General features: G+C 36.7%; 2 protein-coding genes across 2 annotated transcripts; one reads left to right on the forward strand and one right to left on the reverse strand.

Annotated features, from left to right (window-relative positions):
• Window positions 1-288: 288 nt before the first annotated feature.
• mrpl24 (mitochondrial ribosomal protein L24) lies at window positions 289-2,433 on the reverse strand. Its single transcript, XM_055220911.2, has 6 exons — window positions 2,230-2,433; window positions 1,429-1,615; window positions 1,178-1,273; window positions 986-1,089; window positions 738-868; window positions 289-546 (listed from the first exon to the last, which is right to left on the reverse strand). Exons 2-6 carry the CDS (start codon window positions 1,609-1,611, stop codon window positions 410-412), a joined length of 651 nt encoding a protein of 216 aa, XP_055076886.2. The 5' UTR covers window positions 1,612-1,615; window positions 2,230-2,433; the 3' UTR covers window positions 289-409.
• A 649-nt stretch (window positions 2,434-3,082) lies between these two features.
• rfx5 (regulatory factor X, 5) lies at window positions 3,083-14,037 on the forward strand. The gene is made up of 10 exons (XM_055220871.2): window positions 3,083-3,154; window positions 4,440-4,586; window positions 5,378-5,411; window positions 6,680-6,762; window positions 7,087-7,206; window positions 7,324-7,440; window positions 8,623-8,701; window positions 9,002-9,200; window positions 9,279-9,367; window positions 9,505-14,037. The coding sequence occupies exons 2-10, from the start codon at window positions 4,495-4,497 to the stop codon at window positions 10,429-10,431; spliced, it is 1,740 nt and encodes a 579-aa protein (XP_055076846.2). The 5' UTR covers window positions 3,083-3,154; window positions 4,440-4,494; the 3' UTR covers window positions 10,432-14,037.
• Window positions 14,038-14,760: the final 723 nt, after the last annotated feature.

Here is a 14,760-nt window from a genome sequence, read left to right on the forward strand (position 1 = left end):
ATATATATAATAAAGAAAAAGCCCCAAATAAGAGTCCAGAACGCATGTGAACTTCAAAGCACTCAATAAACATTCTTATATAAATATAAGAGTTTTGATTTATTGTGGATGCTTTTAATCACAACACAATTCCTATAGTTACATTTGTATTACTCTATTGTTTTGATGACTTTACTATTATTGTATAATGTGGAAAAAACCAAAAATGAGTGTATCCAAACATTGACTGGTCCTGTATATAAACCAATACCTCACATCTGTTTGTATCATCAAATCAAGGCAACAGAGTACACTTAGCACTTAGTTGGTTTATTGAGAAAGGCTGCCAAACACACTTTATTTCCATCATAAATAACCTTTGAATTTGAATAACAGTTGCTTCAATGTTCTTCACAGTCTCTGTGGTATCTCAGTACCAATAGGCCTTACGAGGCCTCCTATCTTCCTGAATGTTCATTTTCTCCATAACCTCTTCCTCAAGGGTTTTCAAAGAAGGTGTGTATGTTTTCTGAAGAGCGTCCTCAGTAGATGTGTCTTTAGGTCCATCTGTGAGATATATAAAGAAAGGTAAACAGTCTCAGATTGAATCATATAACTAGTTAATATTTTCACTTTTATATTACAAGGCCACATTTGACAAGCTAAGAGTAAACAGCATCCGTAGCTCCTTCAAATTATCTGCTGTATATTCATATAAATGCCATTAGAGTCCATTATTTTCTCATCTGAAATCCCACCTTTCCATTGCTGGGGAATGATGCCATCTTTTCTCGTATACACTGGTTTGGGAATAATGCGTCCTGTCCTGATGGATACACGCACCTTCTCACCCTCTTCTGTGTATCTCCAATCAATTTCTGTAGGTTTCCTAAAACACATTATTCACATAGACATACTGCTGTAAAAGCAAAGGATAACACGTGTGTTGTATTCTAGTCTATGGCATGTAATGTTTGATGCTCAAACAGAAAGTATTAATGCAAACCTGTCAGTAGGGTCGATAAGCGAAATATCCTTCAGCAACAGAGGCGCTTCACTGGCGATGTATGTACCCCTGTAATCTCCAGATCTGCCAACATACCTGTAATGCTGAATAACAACACGTTTCAAATGTTAGATTAGTTATAACTTTAAACTTTCAGTTGTTGATATTTAACATCACAAGCTTGTTTCCTACCGTGTTCAACCCTTCGAGTATGACCCAGTTCCGATGTCTAAAGACCTGAACAACTTTACCCTGTTTCCCTTTGTCCTTACCAGCCAAAATCTCCACCTGGTTGAATTAAAAATTGAAGTATATGACATAATTAAGTTTCATAATAATAGTATAAAGGGTGTAAGGAATTGTTTTTCTGTATCATTTGCATTTGTAGATGCAAAGAAATCCAAATCCCAAGAAGACTCATAAAAACAGAAACAGATGCTTACTGTATCTCCTTTCAGAACATGCCAGTCCTCATTTGCAATTGGTTCAACAAAAACCTTTCTTCTTTTCCTGCCAGGTGGGTTGAGACGGCGCGCCGCTAGCGTCCACGGTCTGTTCGTCCCATAACGATAATCATGTGGAAAAGCAGCTTTTGCAGCCATTGAAAGCAACGTTGTGAGTCTCATGGTTCTGTGTTTGGGAGCACAAGAGAAATTAAAAAGTTTAAAAGTTACCCCTAAGATTATTTTATGTACTATAGTATTAACTACAGTAAAAATTCTAGATACTAGAATATACTATACTACTAGATACAGTATAATTATATATTATACTAGTTTACTATAGAAAATACTGTAGTATATACTATGTAGTATATACTGTGTATTCTATAATATTGTTAGTAAAGTCTAATATAGTATTTTTATATGGATTAATATTATAAATGTTATGAATGTGCACAAAGATATATATTGCTGAATGTCAACCTTCCTTTCTGGATAGCCAGCCTCCCAATAATGTTTTTTTTCCATCTGGCATTTACGTCTGATTTGACAAACATTTCAGTTCTCATTTTATAATAAAGTAATATAGTTTGCAAACCCTTTGTGTGCTTCATTAATTTGATAATCGTGTTTTTTTTTCTGAAATTTGCACTTGAGCAGGACATCGACCTGTGTTATAATTCTGGGTTCGCTGTCAGATGTTTGCGGAAACATCTACATTGCTGTTTCTTTTGTGTGCTTTAAATATTTTCTTAGCTAGATTTTATACACGCCTTTTTAACAAAGTGGCATTCTACGTACCTAAATCACAGATGCTGTAGTGCTGAATTAAATTCTAGATCCACAAGGGTCAAACTTGTGCACAGCGTGTGCTGCTTCCTTTTCCTGTTCAAACCACGTATGTGTCAAAATAAAAGTCTCTACGTGCCGTCTGCCGTGTCTTGCAGAATGACATACCACACAAATAATTTTAAACAACATGCTTCTTATTCTTGTATAATTATTATGCATTTGTTTTTAAAGATCTTATAAAAGTGAAAATAGCATATACATCTATTTGTCAACTACAAATTGCAAAATTGTGTACAACGTTTTGAGAGTTTTTCTTGAATAATAAATACACTATTACGTTTAACTTACCGGTACTTGATATAAAGAGTATATGATTAAGTAAAGGGTGTAATTACGCTCTAATAAAAGGGTTATAATTATAAATTGCTGTAGCAACTTTTTATATCATGTAGATTCTTGATATGAATGCATTAATACCATAATATGTTATAAATTAGAAAGTTATTAATTAATGTATTAACATAAGTCTAGACATAACATGCATGCCCCTACTTGTATAACACAAAGGCAAATGCAGGGAATTATTAAATTATAGATGACACCTTTATAGTAGGACAAAACATTGAGCTATTACTAAGTGTAATAAATCACCAGCATTTTCAAAATATGTACATTATTGTAAGAACCAATGACAGTTTTTACAATTAAATGTACACAAAATTTATAGTTGCCTGACAGAATATTAAAAAGATTGTCTTTTTTTACTCGAATTAAACCCTCAACCAATCAGATCCCTCTTTCATTCCGTATCCAAGTAAGATGTCTCGGCGCAGCCAATAAGCGTCGAGCTTTGCTTTGTAGTCAGGCAGACATAACACAGTCGTCCAATCACAAAATAAGTCGAAAGGGGATTTTTGCTCTATATTTGTCTCAGGTAGTTTCTTTTTCCTTTATAAAATAAACGCTACAATTGTTTTGAACGTACATGAGATGTTTTACTAGGTAAACTTTGTACAATAATTATGGTTGTCGTTTATGTAAAAGATTATGTATTTTAATGTAATAATCGAACGTTTTCGAGGCGCACAAATGTGGCTAGCTAGTTCCAGAGCAGTCATTGCTAATGATATCGACGTTAGCTACCTCATACATAGACATTATACCGAAACCAGCTTGATATTTAGAAATTATATCGTTTAGTCTTGAATCACGTTAACCGTGCCCTTCATTTGATGTCTTTTACGTTATCTCGACGTCTCTTGGCCTCTGGCTCGTGTTAACTTGTTAGCTGCTAACTCATGCTCATTTAAACTAGCCTGCTGTGAGCTAAAGGCTTATTGCTAGCGATCACTCAGTGAGCAACTTGTTGTTGAATTTGCTTAACTTGAGCAAAGATGATTTTTAGTCATAAATAACGAATAGGTTGGTCTAGTTTCTGGTTGGTTGGCCTTTCAGTACGCCCATAAATGGTTGAAATGCCTGTAATCAACCGGAATTGACCTTTCCGTGAATTATTACTACAATCATGCACTAAATTATCTGGTTTTAAGTGATCAGATTGAATCCTGGGTTTTGTCTAGTATCATGCATACACCGGCTCTTATGTTCTCCATTGGTCGCATGTGTGCTGAATAGAAGGAAACGTCTGCACTGGGGCAGGAAAAAACAGCCCTGCAGTATTTGGGCATGGTCGCTATCCGATTGACCTGACAACAGTTTCATGAGTGGCTGTATTTTTAAAATGGGCAAAATATCTTGAACGTTTAGACGTGGCCGAATTGGGCGCTTGCGTGGTGTGTTTTATGTTTACTTATGATGAAAGAGATTCATATTTCAGATCTCCACCCATTGTGTATATGTAAATGTGGCTTATGTTTTGTAATGACGATTATTTGCTGTCATATGATGAACTACTGACTTTATTATTATTTATAGATCCTATCATGAGCACCTGCTAGGGCTCATGTAGTTTTAGATGTTTATTTAGTAATAACTTACTGATGTTTTGAAATGACATACCGAAAGGTGTGATCCTAAAATTATGATTTAAAGACCAAGTTTGTACTTGACTATGGTGTACATTATATGTGTTTTAATTAAATTCACCTGTCTTTTTAACCTTTGGTCATAAATCAGATTACTAAATTACTCCAATATGTAATATTTGAAGTTTTGGATGATAGTCCAAACTGCATACTAACAGCTTTCTCATATACTAGAGCTTCAAATCAGGAGTGATCTGAATGAGGTTTGTCACTCCAGCGTGGTTGAGACATGGCAGAAGATCCGCTGAAGACCGAAGCCTCGGCTGGGGAGGGGGAGACGGAGCCCAGCATGCTGCTGCAGAAACTAAAGAGCAACATTTCGTAAGAACTGCTTGTTTGTACACTGTCACCATGACGGAGATCGAATTAGCTTGACTTAAAGGGATAGTTCACCCAAAAATGAAAATTACCCCATGATATAATAAAAATATCCATATTTAAACTTTATAAACTATAATGACTAGTCTCCATTAACACGTTCACAAGAAAGTGAGTTGCCATCATATGCAAGTCGTATCATACTGGGCATAAGATCCGGTGAAAATAGATGACTAGAACTGTGCGTTGTGAGTTGGTTTAGCTACAAATAGGGATAACTAAATATCTCTTAACATAGGTTCACACCAGCCGCGTTTGAGGCGTCAAATTTGCGTCTACTGCGTCTAGTTTGCCGCTAGAACATTTTGAGTTTACTCGCTTCATTCGCGCATGAAAGCAGCGTGTGAAATTCTAGTCATCGAGATATTCACGTGTAAATTTGCGTCATGGGAAGGGGTTCTGCGACTCTGCTCGCATCCTATAACACCGTCACTACTAGAGCAAGCTGCTGATTGGTTAATGCGTCACGTTTTTCCAACACTCAATTTGTGCCGAACTAGCAAATGAGGCGAAATCGCATCTACCGCCCTGTGCTTAACGCCTCATTCGCGCCGCGAGACCTCCAGACGCGCGTCAACGCGTCTTCACATTGACTTAACATTGAAATCACTCGCGCTTGACGGCTCTGTTTGAACGCAGCATTATACTGAAATTTAGAATTTTCTTTAAAATCCTTGTTTTATAGTTTTTGTACTTTTACATTAATCTCTTTGCTTTCTTCATTGTTTTGACAGTAAAAATGTGCAAGGCAAAGTGGACAAAATTTTGGTAAGTTTCTAACTGGGTAAAAGTAACATTTATGACCTGAAAGATAATTCAGGGCTTTGAAATTTTATAAATAGCAGGAAATGCATATAATTTGTAACTACCATACTGTATATATACATTGCCATACTATGCAAAATAAAAACAAAGTGATACTTATATGTGCACTAGACTAACTTTAAGTACTTTGATAAAAGTTACAGAGGTTGTATTTATTTATTTCAGTTACATGGAATCTATTAAAGGAATAGTCTTGTTTTCTTAAAAAAAATCCAGATAATTTACCCACCCCTCATGTCATCGAAAATGTTTGTCTTTCTTTGTTCAGTCGAGAAAAAATGTCAGTATTTTTCTCTTTTTAGTAGACTTTATTGGAACAGTTTACCGTTTCAATGCAGTTTAAAATTACAGTTTCAAAGGGCTCTAAACAATCCAAAATGAGGCATAAGGGTCTTATCTAGCAAAACGATTGTCATTTTTTGCAAGAAAAATTAAAAAGCACTTTTACACCATAACTTCTCATCTTGCACCAGTCGTGTGATGCATCAGCGCGACCTCATGTAATTGCGTAAGCTTGTCGAAAGGTCACACGTTACATATGAAATGCACATTTGTGGACCATTTTAAACAATAAACTGACACAAAAACATTAATAAGTATAATTTCACATATAATAGTGTCGGAACGGTCCTCTTTTTTTTACACTTGTAAACACTGGGGTGGTAGTTTCAAATACTTCAAACGTGACCTTTTGACGCATTACGTGAGGTTGCACTGGCGCGTCACACGGCCGGTGCAAGACGAGAAGTTGGGGTTTTAAATTTTTCTTGCCGAAAATTGTAATTGTTTTGCTAGGTAAGACCCTTATGCCTCGGTTGGGATGTTTAGAGCCCTTTGACACTGCGCTGAAACTGTCATTTTAAACTGCATTGAAACTAATGTAAACTGTTGGGGTCCAATAAAGTCCATTAAATTGAAAAAAATCCTGGAATGTTTTCCTAAAAAAACTGAATTTCTTCTCGATTGAACAAAGAAAGACATAAACATTTTGGATGACATGGGGGTGAGTAAATTATCTTGATTTTTTTATAAGAAAATGTAGTATTCCTTTTAATGGAAGTCCAGATCCTAAAACATCTTTAGTGTTAGTGTATCATCCTTGATTTAAGGTTTAATATCATATTTATTATGAATATAGCATTTCATAATGTACATCTCCATTTCCTTTACTGTGTTCCTCATCCTATTGTCTCTGTGTTGTCCATTTTCAGGAAGATGTGCAGCGTTTCTCTGACAATGATAAGCTCTACCTTTATCTACAGCTACCCTCAGGTCCAAGTGCAGGAGAGAAGAGGTACACTTTATAAAACGTGAAATCCAGGCTAAAGTCTCATAATCTAATAATGGGCTTTAAAGATTAATTTTACATTGATTTCAATCTGTGACATGACCTTACTCAGTCAATATTAAAGATATTAATGTTATACTGAATACAGGGAGTATTCCTAAAGTGCAGTTGATAGTGTTATCAGCATGGGCAAGGTCATGGGTTAATTTTCCAAGGAATACACATACTGATAAAATGTATAACTTATATGAGTGCAGTATAAGTCAGATTTGCCAAATGCATAAATGTAATACATGTAACATTTACAAATGACTTCTCTATTTACACAAGTGGTGATTCAAACTCGGTCAACACGGCAGATCAGCTTCACACCTGCAACTGGATTCGTAGCCACTTGGAAGAACATCCTGACACCTGCCTGCCTAAACAAGATGTTTATGAGACATACCGGTAAAACAAGCAGAATATCTAGTTGCTTGTGCCTACATGCTATTTGCATTTTAATTAACCCTTGCAGTCTTTCTCGAAATATAATAGTTGTGCATCGGGCATTTTGTATTAAAACAGGAAGCACTGTGACAACCTACAGCATCGGCCTCTAAGTGCAGCAAACTTTGGCAAAATAATCCGTGACATCTTCCCTAACATTAAAGCACGAAGATTGGGTGGAAGAGGACAATCTAAATATCCTTCCGACTTTGTTTTCCCTTTATTAAAGAACATGTATACCATTATACCATTTAAAGGGACACTCCACTTTTTTTTGAAAATGTTCTCAGTTTCCAGCTCCCCTAGATTATATCTGATTTTTACCGTTTTGGAATCCATTCAGCTGATCTCCGGGTCTGGCTGTGCCACTTTTAGCATAGCTTAGCACAGTCTATTGAATCTGATTAGACCATTAGCATCGCGCTCAAAAATGACCAAAGAGTTTCGATATTTTTCCTATTTAAAGGTGCAGTGTGTCATTTTTAGAAGGATCTCTTGACAGAAATGCTAAATAATATACAAAACTATATTACCGGGTGTATAAAGACCTTTTTATAATGAACCGTTATGTTTTTATAACCTTTAGAATGAGAAGTTTTTATCTACATACAAGAGGGTCTCCTTACGTGGAAGTCGCCATTTTGTGACGCCATGTTTCTACAGAAGCCCTTAATGGACAAACTTTTTTACTAAGTTGTGTCCGATGATGACATTTTTTTCTGGTGGCGGCTACCGTAGCTTCTCTATGCGTTTCAAAAGCAAGGGGTGAGCAGTGGACTGAGCCGTTGGTTCCAATTAAAACACCTGCACCTTTAAAACTTGACTCTTCTGTAGTTACATTGTGCACTAAGACCGACAGACAATTAAAAGTTGTGATTTTCTAGGCAGATATGGCTATGTACTATACTCCCATTCTGGCGTAATAATTAAGGACTTGTAACATGCTGTAACATGGCTACAGGATGCGCAATGATATTACGCAGTGCCTGAAAATAGTCCCATTGGTAACTTTCAATAGCACGGGACTATTTTCGGGCACTGCGTAATATCATTCCAGAGATCCAGAGATTGGCTCAATGGATTCCAGAACGGTAAAAATCAAATATTTAACTCTAGGGCAGCTGGAAAATGAGAATATTTCAAAAAAAGACTAGTTCTAAGGCAGACGAGAAGATTTTGAAAATGTTTATATGAGTGGTTATAAAAAAAAAAAGAGTCTGAATTTGACTTTCTAGACTTCATGGGACTGTAAATAAGCATACAATAAGTTTTTTTTATGCTACAAATGCTGTTGTTTGAGCTTTGAATGTTCTTTCAGGTTAAAAATTAATTTCAGGAAACTGAATGTTGGTTTACCCTTAACATTTTTGCCAGCACATACTGCTATAGTGGAATCCGTAGGAAAACCGTACTAAACATGCCATTACTGCCCAACCTTGACCTCAAGAATGACCCGGTATGACTGTCCTCTCATTGCTGAATTTTGGTTTCAAATCTAATTTTACAACAAGTAAGGTGGAGTTAGGGTGGTACCAGCTTGATATGGCAACATTATCTTAACAAAATTTGGTTTCATGACACTAGTCACACTCCACATTACTCAATGCAGCTTTAATTGCTTTGAAAAGACTAAATAATACGTTCTTCTGCTGTCCATTAGATGTAATCTGGGTATTTAGTCACTTAACTTTCAAAAGAGAAACATAGATTTACACTTTTTTTTTTCGAATCATGTGACATGTTGTGCCCTCTTCAGTCTGAACTGACAGAACTGGTGCAAACCTACAAGCAAGAAGTCACCGAAGCCGCTTGCGAGCTCATATGTGACTGGGCTCAGAAGATCCTGAAGCGCTCTTTCGACACGGTGGTGGAGATTGCACGCTTCCTCGTACAAGAGCACATAGTTAACCCACGCTGCAGTCAAGCCGAGCTTGTCACTTCAGCTGCTCTGGCAGGTACCTGCAAGACATTTTTGTAAAATAAAACGTGTGGATTGAGGAGTGAAGTTAAATGTATGTCTACGTTTGTCACAGGAGGACCTTCTAAACCTCATAAAGTGATCAAAAAGCTATCGACAGCATCTCGTACAGGAGCAGAAGAAGATGGTGGTGTGGATATTAAGGTTGTTGTAAATGGGTCCTTAGTACCAATTAAATGGATTTTGTCATCATTTAGTCGCCTTTGTATTATTGCATGACAAGATGATATTTTAAAGAATCAGTAAAACTGACCATTGTATTATCATGATGTTTTTGATAGCAGAAAGAGAAAGATGGCATGGAACAACCTCCAACTAACAAACAACAGGCCACTGATAAACCAACCAACAAGGTGGAGTCTGCTCGTGTGGAGGCCTACATGAAGAAACTGCCTCAACTTCTTCCCAGAGGCCACTTACCTGAGAAAACATCCCCACCGTGTCTCGCATCTGCCACTTTCCCCCTTGCTTATTCAACTATACCGCCACAACCAGGCAGCACGGTCCCGCTCATGATTCTGCCATCGAGCATGAGTCTTTCATACCCAGAACGTGAGAAGACATCGGTCACGGTCACCACATCCGCCGCTCCGACTTCGGTCGTCCAGAGAGCCCGACCGAGCGCTCCTAAGCGGGGCCCTGATCCCTCAACGTCAGCCCCCGGGTCAGTCGGCGTTCCCGCTAAACGAAAACGAGGACGACCCCGGAAGCAAAGACCGGAAGACGTCGCGCCACAAGTCCAGCCGACCCAACCGTTGAATCCTAATCCTGCTTTACTCACGAGAGGAGTGATCCAAAAGGCCTTGCCCTCCGCAACTTCTTCACAGTTACTGGAAATCGTGATCCAGGACCAGCATCCGAGCTTAATGCTTGGCCAACTTCCTGCCGTCCAGGAAGTGACAGACGCTGAACGTAGGGGTGTGGTGGTGCCATGTCAGCCTGCCCCAGTCCTGGAAAATCAGCAACCCATCATGCTACTGCCCGGGCCTAACCAACCCAGTTACGAATTGAGCCGCGGTGTGGTCATCCAGCGAGCACCGCTGTCTAGAGAAGGAAGGCCGCCTACTCAAGAAACTGGTTTGTACCTCCCGCCACCGACACTGTTAGAGGACAGAGGAGAAGTGGAAATAACTTTGACTCCCGTGGAGCCACAAGTTGATTCATTTGGCTCCTCGTGTGGAGAAACCCTAAAACCGGATGCTCCATAGTAGCAGCACACCAGCCATCCACAGAGATATGCATTTTCTTTCCAGAGATTTGGTGAATTGCATACTCGGTTACAAACTGAAGTTCACAGTTTTGGCCGAGATTAATCTGCTTTTTGTAGGGTGTCTAATGATGTTGAGTACATCCGTCATTGTTGCAGTGGCAACAAACGCCTTTAAACCGCAACTACACTCTCAATATTACCGTACGCTAATATTATTAGCGTAAAACGTTTGTTGATTTTAGGAGTAAATTCGTTTTCAAAGTGTGTCGTTTCAAACAGAAAAGTAATGATTGTTATCAAGTGTCAAACACTCCCTGTATCGCCCATCGGTTGGACAAAGTCCTACCTGTGGTGCAGAAAATCACACTTTACCTTTAAGAGATTACATATTGTATATTCAAGTGGCCTAAACCTTACATAACAAAAGATTTGAAAGTTGAAGTTTAACGTATTACAGTAAAATTGTAAAATGACATTAAATCCGGTAGACATGCTCATAAATAACTGACATTAATAGGAGTGCCATCGAAAAAAGGAACTGCTTACCGTATGTTGGTGCTGTTGTCCCCAGTGCCAAAATTAAGCAGTCGGTCTTTTATTGCTCTAACCGTCTTTGCATGTTCGTGTTTGTAAACATGAATCGAGACATTCGAGTGTTTTTCTAGTTGTTCAGATGACAAAGAGTGGTATTACGGGTTTGTAACTTCAGGGTTCTTAAAGCTTACGACCACCAGAAGTCCCTCCCTCACCCAAAGATTGGGTAGTAATAGTTTTTACTATGATTTATGTCGTATATAACAGATATATGAAACTTCTAAATTACTACGAGGAGTTGTGAAGGTATAAAAGAAATGCAGTCTTAAAAATAAAGGTGCTTTACACCTTCACAGCGATGCCATAGAAGAACCATTTTGAAGGTTCTTCAGATGGTAAATTTAGCCAAAAAATAGTTTGTCTATGGCACCGTGAAGCTTCTTTATTTTTTTAAGAGTGCACTCTTTTTGTTATGTGTAAAACGAAGACCTCATAAGTCCCTTTAAAATATGCAAATGAGGCCGTGATTTTAGGATTCTTCTCAAAGCCCCCGTGTCGAGGTCTGACCCGTCGACTCTTGCAGCAACAAAAATGAGCACTTAACGTATGTAAATAGTTTATCAGTTAGCCTAAAAGGATATCAGCATAAGAAAAGCGTACTAGAAAGATTTTAAAAGTCTTTTATTTTCCAAATGTTGCAGATGTACAGCCATCGTCACATCATAATATTGCTACTATGAAATATTATTATTATTATTAGTTATTAGTAAAGTGTGCACTGGCACCCTAAAAGCATGTGCAAAATAATTAGCAGTAAGATAAATTTATGAAATTTGATTATATTCAAACTACTAAATATTTATTTATGCAAATTTTACAGAGATTGAGCCTCAACGACCTGTTTTGAGTTGATTTTTAAAGGAGAATTCTCCCTTTTGTGTTTTTAGAGCTTTAAGCGTTCATATTAGTAGTTTGTGTTTTAAACAATTGTAGCAAAAAAGTCGACACGCTTACTTATGTTACCTTCTTTTTATGTACTTGCACTGCTTTTAAAAATGTGAGAAAACACATTCATTTGTGATTTCGTACTAAATGATTGAATTCATTTGAAGCCGCTGAAATGTCCTTTACATTTAAAGGGTTCAACCGGCTACAAAATGATAAAAAAACTGAATTCTCCTTTAAAGTATTATTAAGCAGATTTCAGCTCAACAAAGGCTGTTGATGGTTAAAAGATGTTTAACAGGCACTTAACAAAGAAAGCCACTCTGATTATTTACAAAGAGATTTAAAGTCAGATGTTAATATTTATTGAAAAAATTTAGTAAAATATGTGAGATGGTAAATGAGTATGAGTGATCATTTTACTATTGACGGTGCTTTAAAGAAGGCTAAACGGGTTTAATGTCCGCTGGTTGATGGTGCTGATGGGTAGATTACTTTGAGTTCCTGTAAATGAGAAGCCGAACTTGTGAAATGATTGTGCTGTATAGGCCACACCTACAATCCAATAGATTCTATGTTTAATACGTGTGGCTGTTTTTACAGTACAGTATTTTGGGAAAAAACATTAAATGAATTCCCTTTCATAATGAACTTCTATTTAGTTTCATTCATTCACTTTACCATTCAGTTTATTTTTCCGCTTTGATGTAGTGCACAGTTCACCTGCAATGTTACAGATTGGTAAATTTTGAGGTTAAGATTTGCATACTAATGTAAGCGTCCATAACCTTTAACAGTAAAATATCAGGCTGACATTTTTAAGATATACATTGACAAGACAAAACATAAAAATTAATCGATAAATGATAATGAATTGCATTTGATAAACAGTGGGAGTGCACTGTAAAAAAAGTTGGTTCAAAATGTAATTTTAAATTAATTCAACTTAAAAATAGTAGTTTACACAACTTTTTTTTGTTAAATAATATTTTTAAGTTGAATTAACTCAATTTTAAGCAACCAGGTAACTTGCATTTTTATGTTGAACCAACAAATCTTTTTTTACATTGTGAATGATCACATTTGACAGATTTGAAGGTTTGGTACGCTCCACGTTGTGTTTTAGGATTAAAAGCAGTTTAATACAATATTTCCATGCGAATAATAACCATCAAAACATTTGAGTAAATGGTCATTTATATCCATTTATAGATGTGATATTCATAGCCTCTCAGTAGTCTATCAACACTAGTTTTATTTTTTTGCAAATCTAACGTGACACCACGGAAATGTAAAGCGTTCAGTACAACATAGTGCCTCATACGAACCACTGTGCTCTGTAAATATCCATCATTCTTTGCGTTATTTATGAGGTCTAAACTTTAGCTCTGAAGCCCTGAGTGGATTTTGTGTTTACTCTTTGGTTAACGCTCTCAATACCATTGACCTAAAAAAGAAACCAAAATGACATCCTGATCTCATGTGTTTATAGTTATTACCCATCAGTGTTGGTAATTCTTATGTTTCATTGTGACAAACTCTTAAGCAGCCAATGGTAAACATGTCTAGCACATTACAGACTTGTGTAAAACTGTTATTTAGCATAAATCCTGCTTTGAGTCGACATACATGAGTTTTATATCAACCCAGTGGAAATATATGTTGTGAGTGTCAGTAATATGCCATTAGTTGACCTGTCACTTTAACCACAGACATCCGATACGTCTAACGCTATAATTGGATCATCATCATTTTTTTGGTCAGTTCATGCATGGTTTGTGTTTTGAAAATATGTTACAAAGGCGAGACAAACGTCTGTTCGTTATTTGCCGTTTCCTTCAAAAAAAAATCAATCCCTGGTGTTTGTTTTGCACTTTAATTTTCTAAACAGAAAGCACACGGGGAGAAAAGAATAAATGCAGCACCTAACATGTTATTTGTTTAGTACTTCGAATCATAATGTCTTCTTTATAAAAAGTTTTTTTTTGTATTGCATATGTTTTTCATGTTAAATCTGTAAAATTTGACATCTTCCATATGAGAAAAAACAACAATCTCTGACTGTGAGCACATTTTCATAAATCAGCACTAATAAACGATATGTATGATGTTTGTTTATATCAAATGTTTCGAAACAGTTCTTTCATGTTTACTAATTTATTATATTTGACCCTGGACTACACAACCAGTCATAAGTCGCACACGGGTATACTTGTAGCAATAGCCAAAAATCTATTGTACGGGTCAAACTGATCAATTTTGTTATACCAAAAATCATTAGGATATTAAGATCATATTCAATATTTTGTAAATGTCCTACCTTAAATATATATAAAAAATTTATTCATTATTAGTTATATGTGTTGCTAAGGATTTCATTTGGACAACTTTAAAGGCGATTTTCTCAATATTTAGATTTTTTTGCATCCTCTGATTCCAGATTTATAAACCATACATAAATGGAAAGTTTATTTTTTCAGCTTTCAGATTTTAAAAAATGTACCCTTATGACTGGTTTGGTGGTCAAGGGTCATATATGTACACTCACCTAAAGGATTATTAGGAAAACCATACTGTGTTTGACCCCCTTTCACCTTCAGAACTGCCTTAATTCTACGTGGCATTGATTCAACAAGGTGCTGAAAGCATTCTTTAGAAATGTTGGCCCATTTGATAGGATAGCATCTTATGGAGATTTGTGGGATGCACATCCAGGGCACAAAGCTCCCGTTCCACCACATCCCAAAGATGCTCTATTGGGTTGAGATCTGGTGACTGTGGGGGGGCCAATTTAGTACAGTGAACTCATTGTCATGTTCAAGAAACCAATTTGAAATAATTCGAGATT

The sequence above is a fragment of the Misgurnus anguillicaudatus genome, chromosome 20, assembly GCF_027580225.2.
Source record: "Misgurnus anguillicaudatus chromosome 20, ASM2758022v2, whole genome shotgun sequence".
In the NCBI taxonomy this organism is placed as follows: domain Eukaryota; kingdom Metazoa; phylum Chordata; class Actinopteri; order Cypriniformes; family Cobitidae; genus Misgurnus; species Misgurnus anguillicaudatus.

Bases quoted from the DNA above. Each gene is read 5' to 3' on its own strand.
- mrpl24 (XM_055220911.2), bottom strand. From the start codon at position 1,611: ATGAGACTCACAACGTTGCTTTCAATGGCTGCAAAAGCTGCTTTTCCA. The intron at 1,090-1,177 runs GTAGGAAACAAG...GTTGTTATTCAG, and splicing joins TACTCGAAGGGTTGAACACG to CATTACAGGTATGTTGGCAG. The intron at 547-737 runs GTGGGATTTCAG...TATATCTCACAG, and splicing joins CATTCCCCAGCAATGGAAAG to ATGGACCTAAAGACACATCT.
- rfx5 (XM_055220871.2), top strand. From the start codon at position 4,495: ATGGCAGAAGATCCGCTGAAGACCGAAGCCTCGGCTGGGGAGGGGGAG. The intron at 6,763-7,086 runs GTACACTTTATA...TATTTACACAAG, and splicing joins CCAAGTGCAGGAGAGAAGAG to TGGTGATTCAAACTCGGTCA. The intron at 7,207-7,323 runs GTAAAACAAGCA...GTATTAAAACAG, and splicing joins GATGTTTATGAGACATACCG to GAAGCACTGTGACAACCTAC.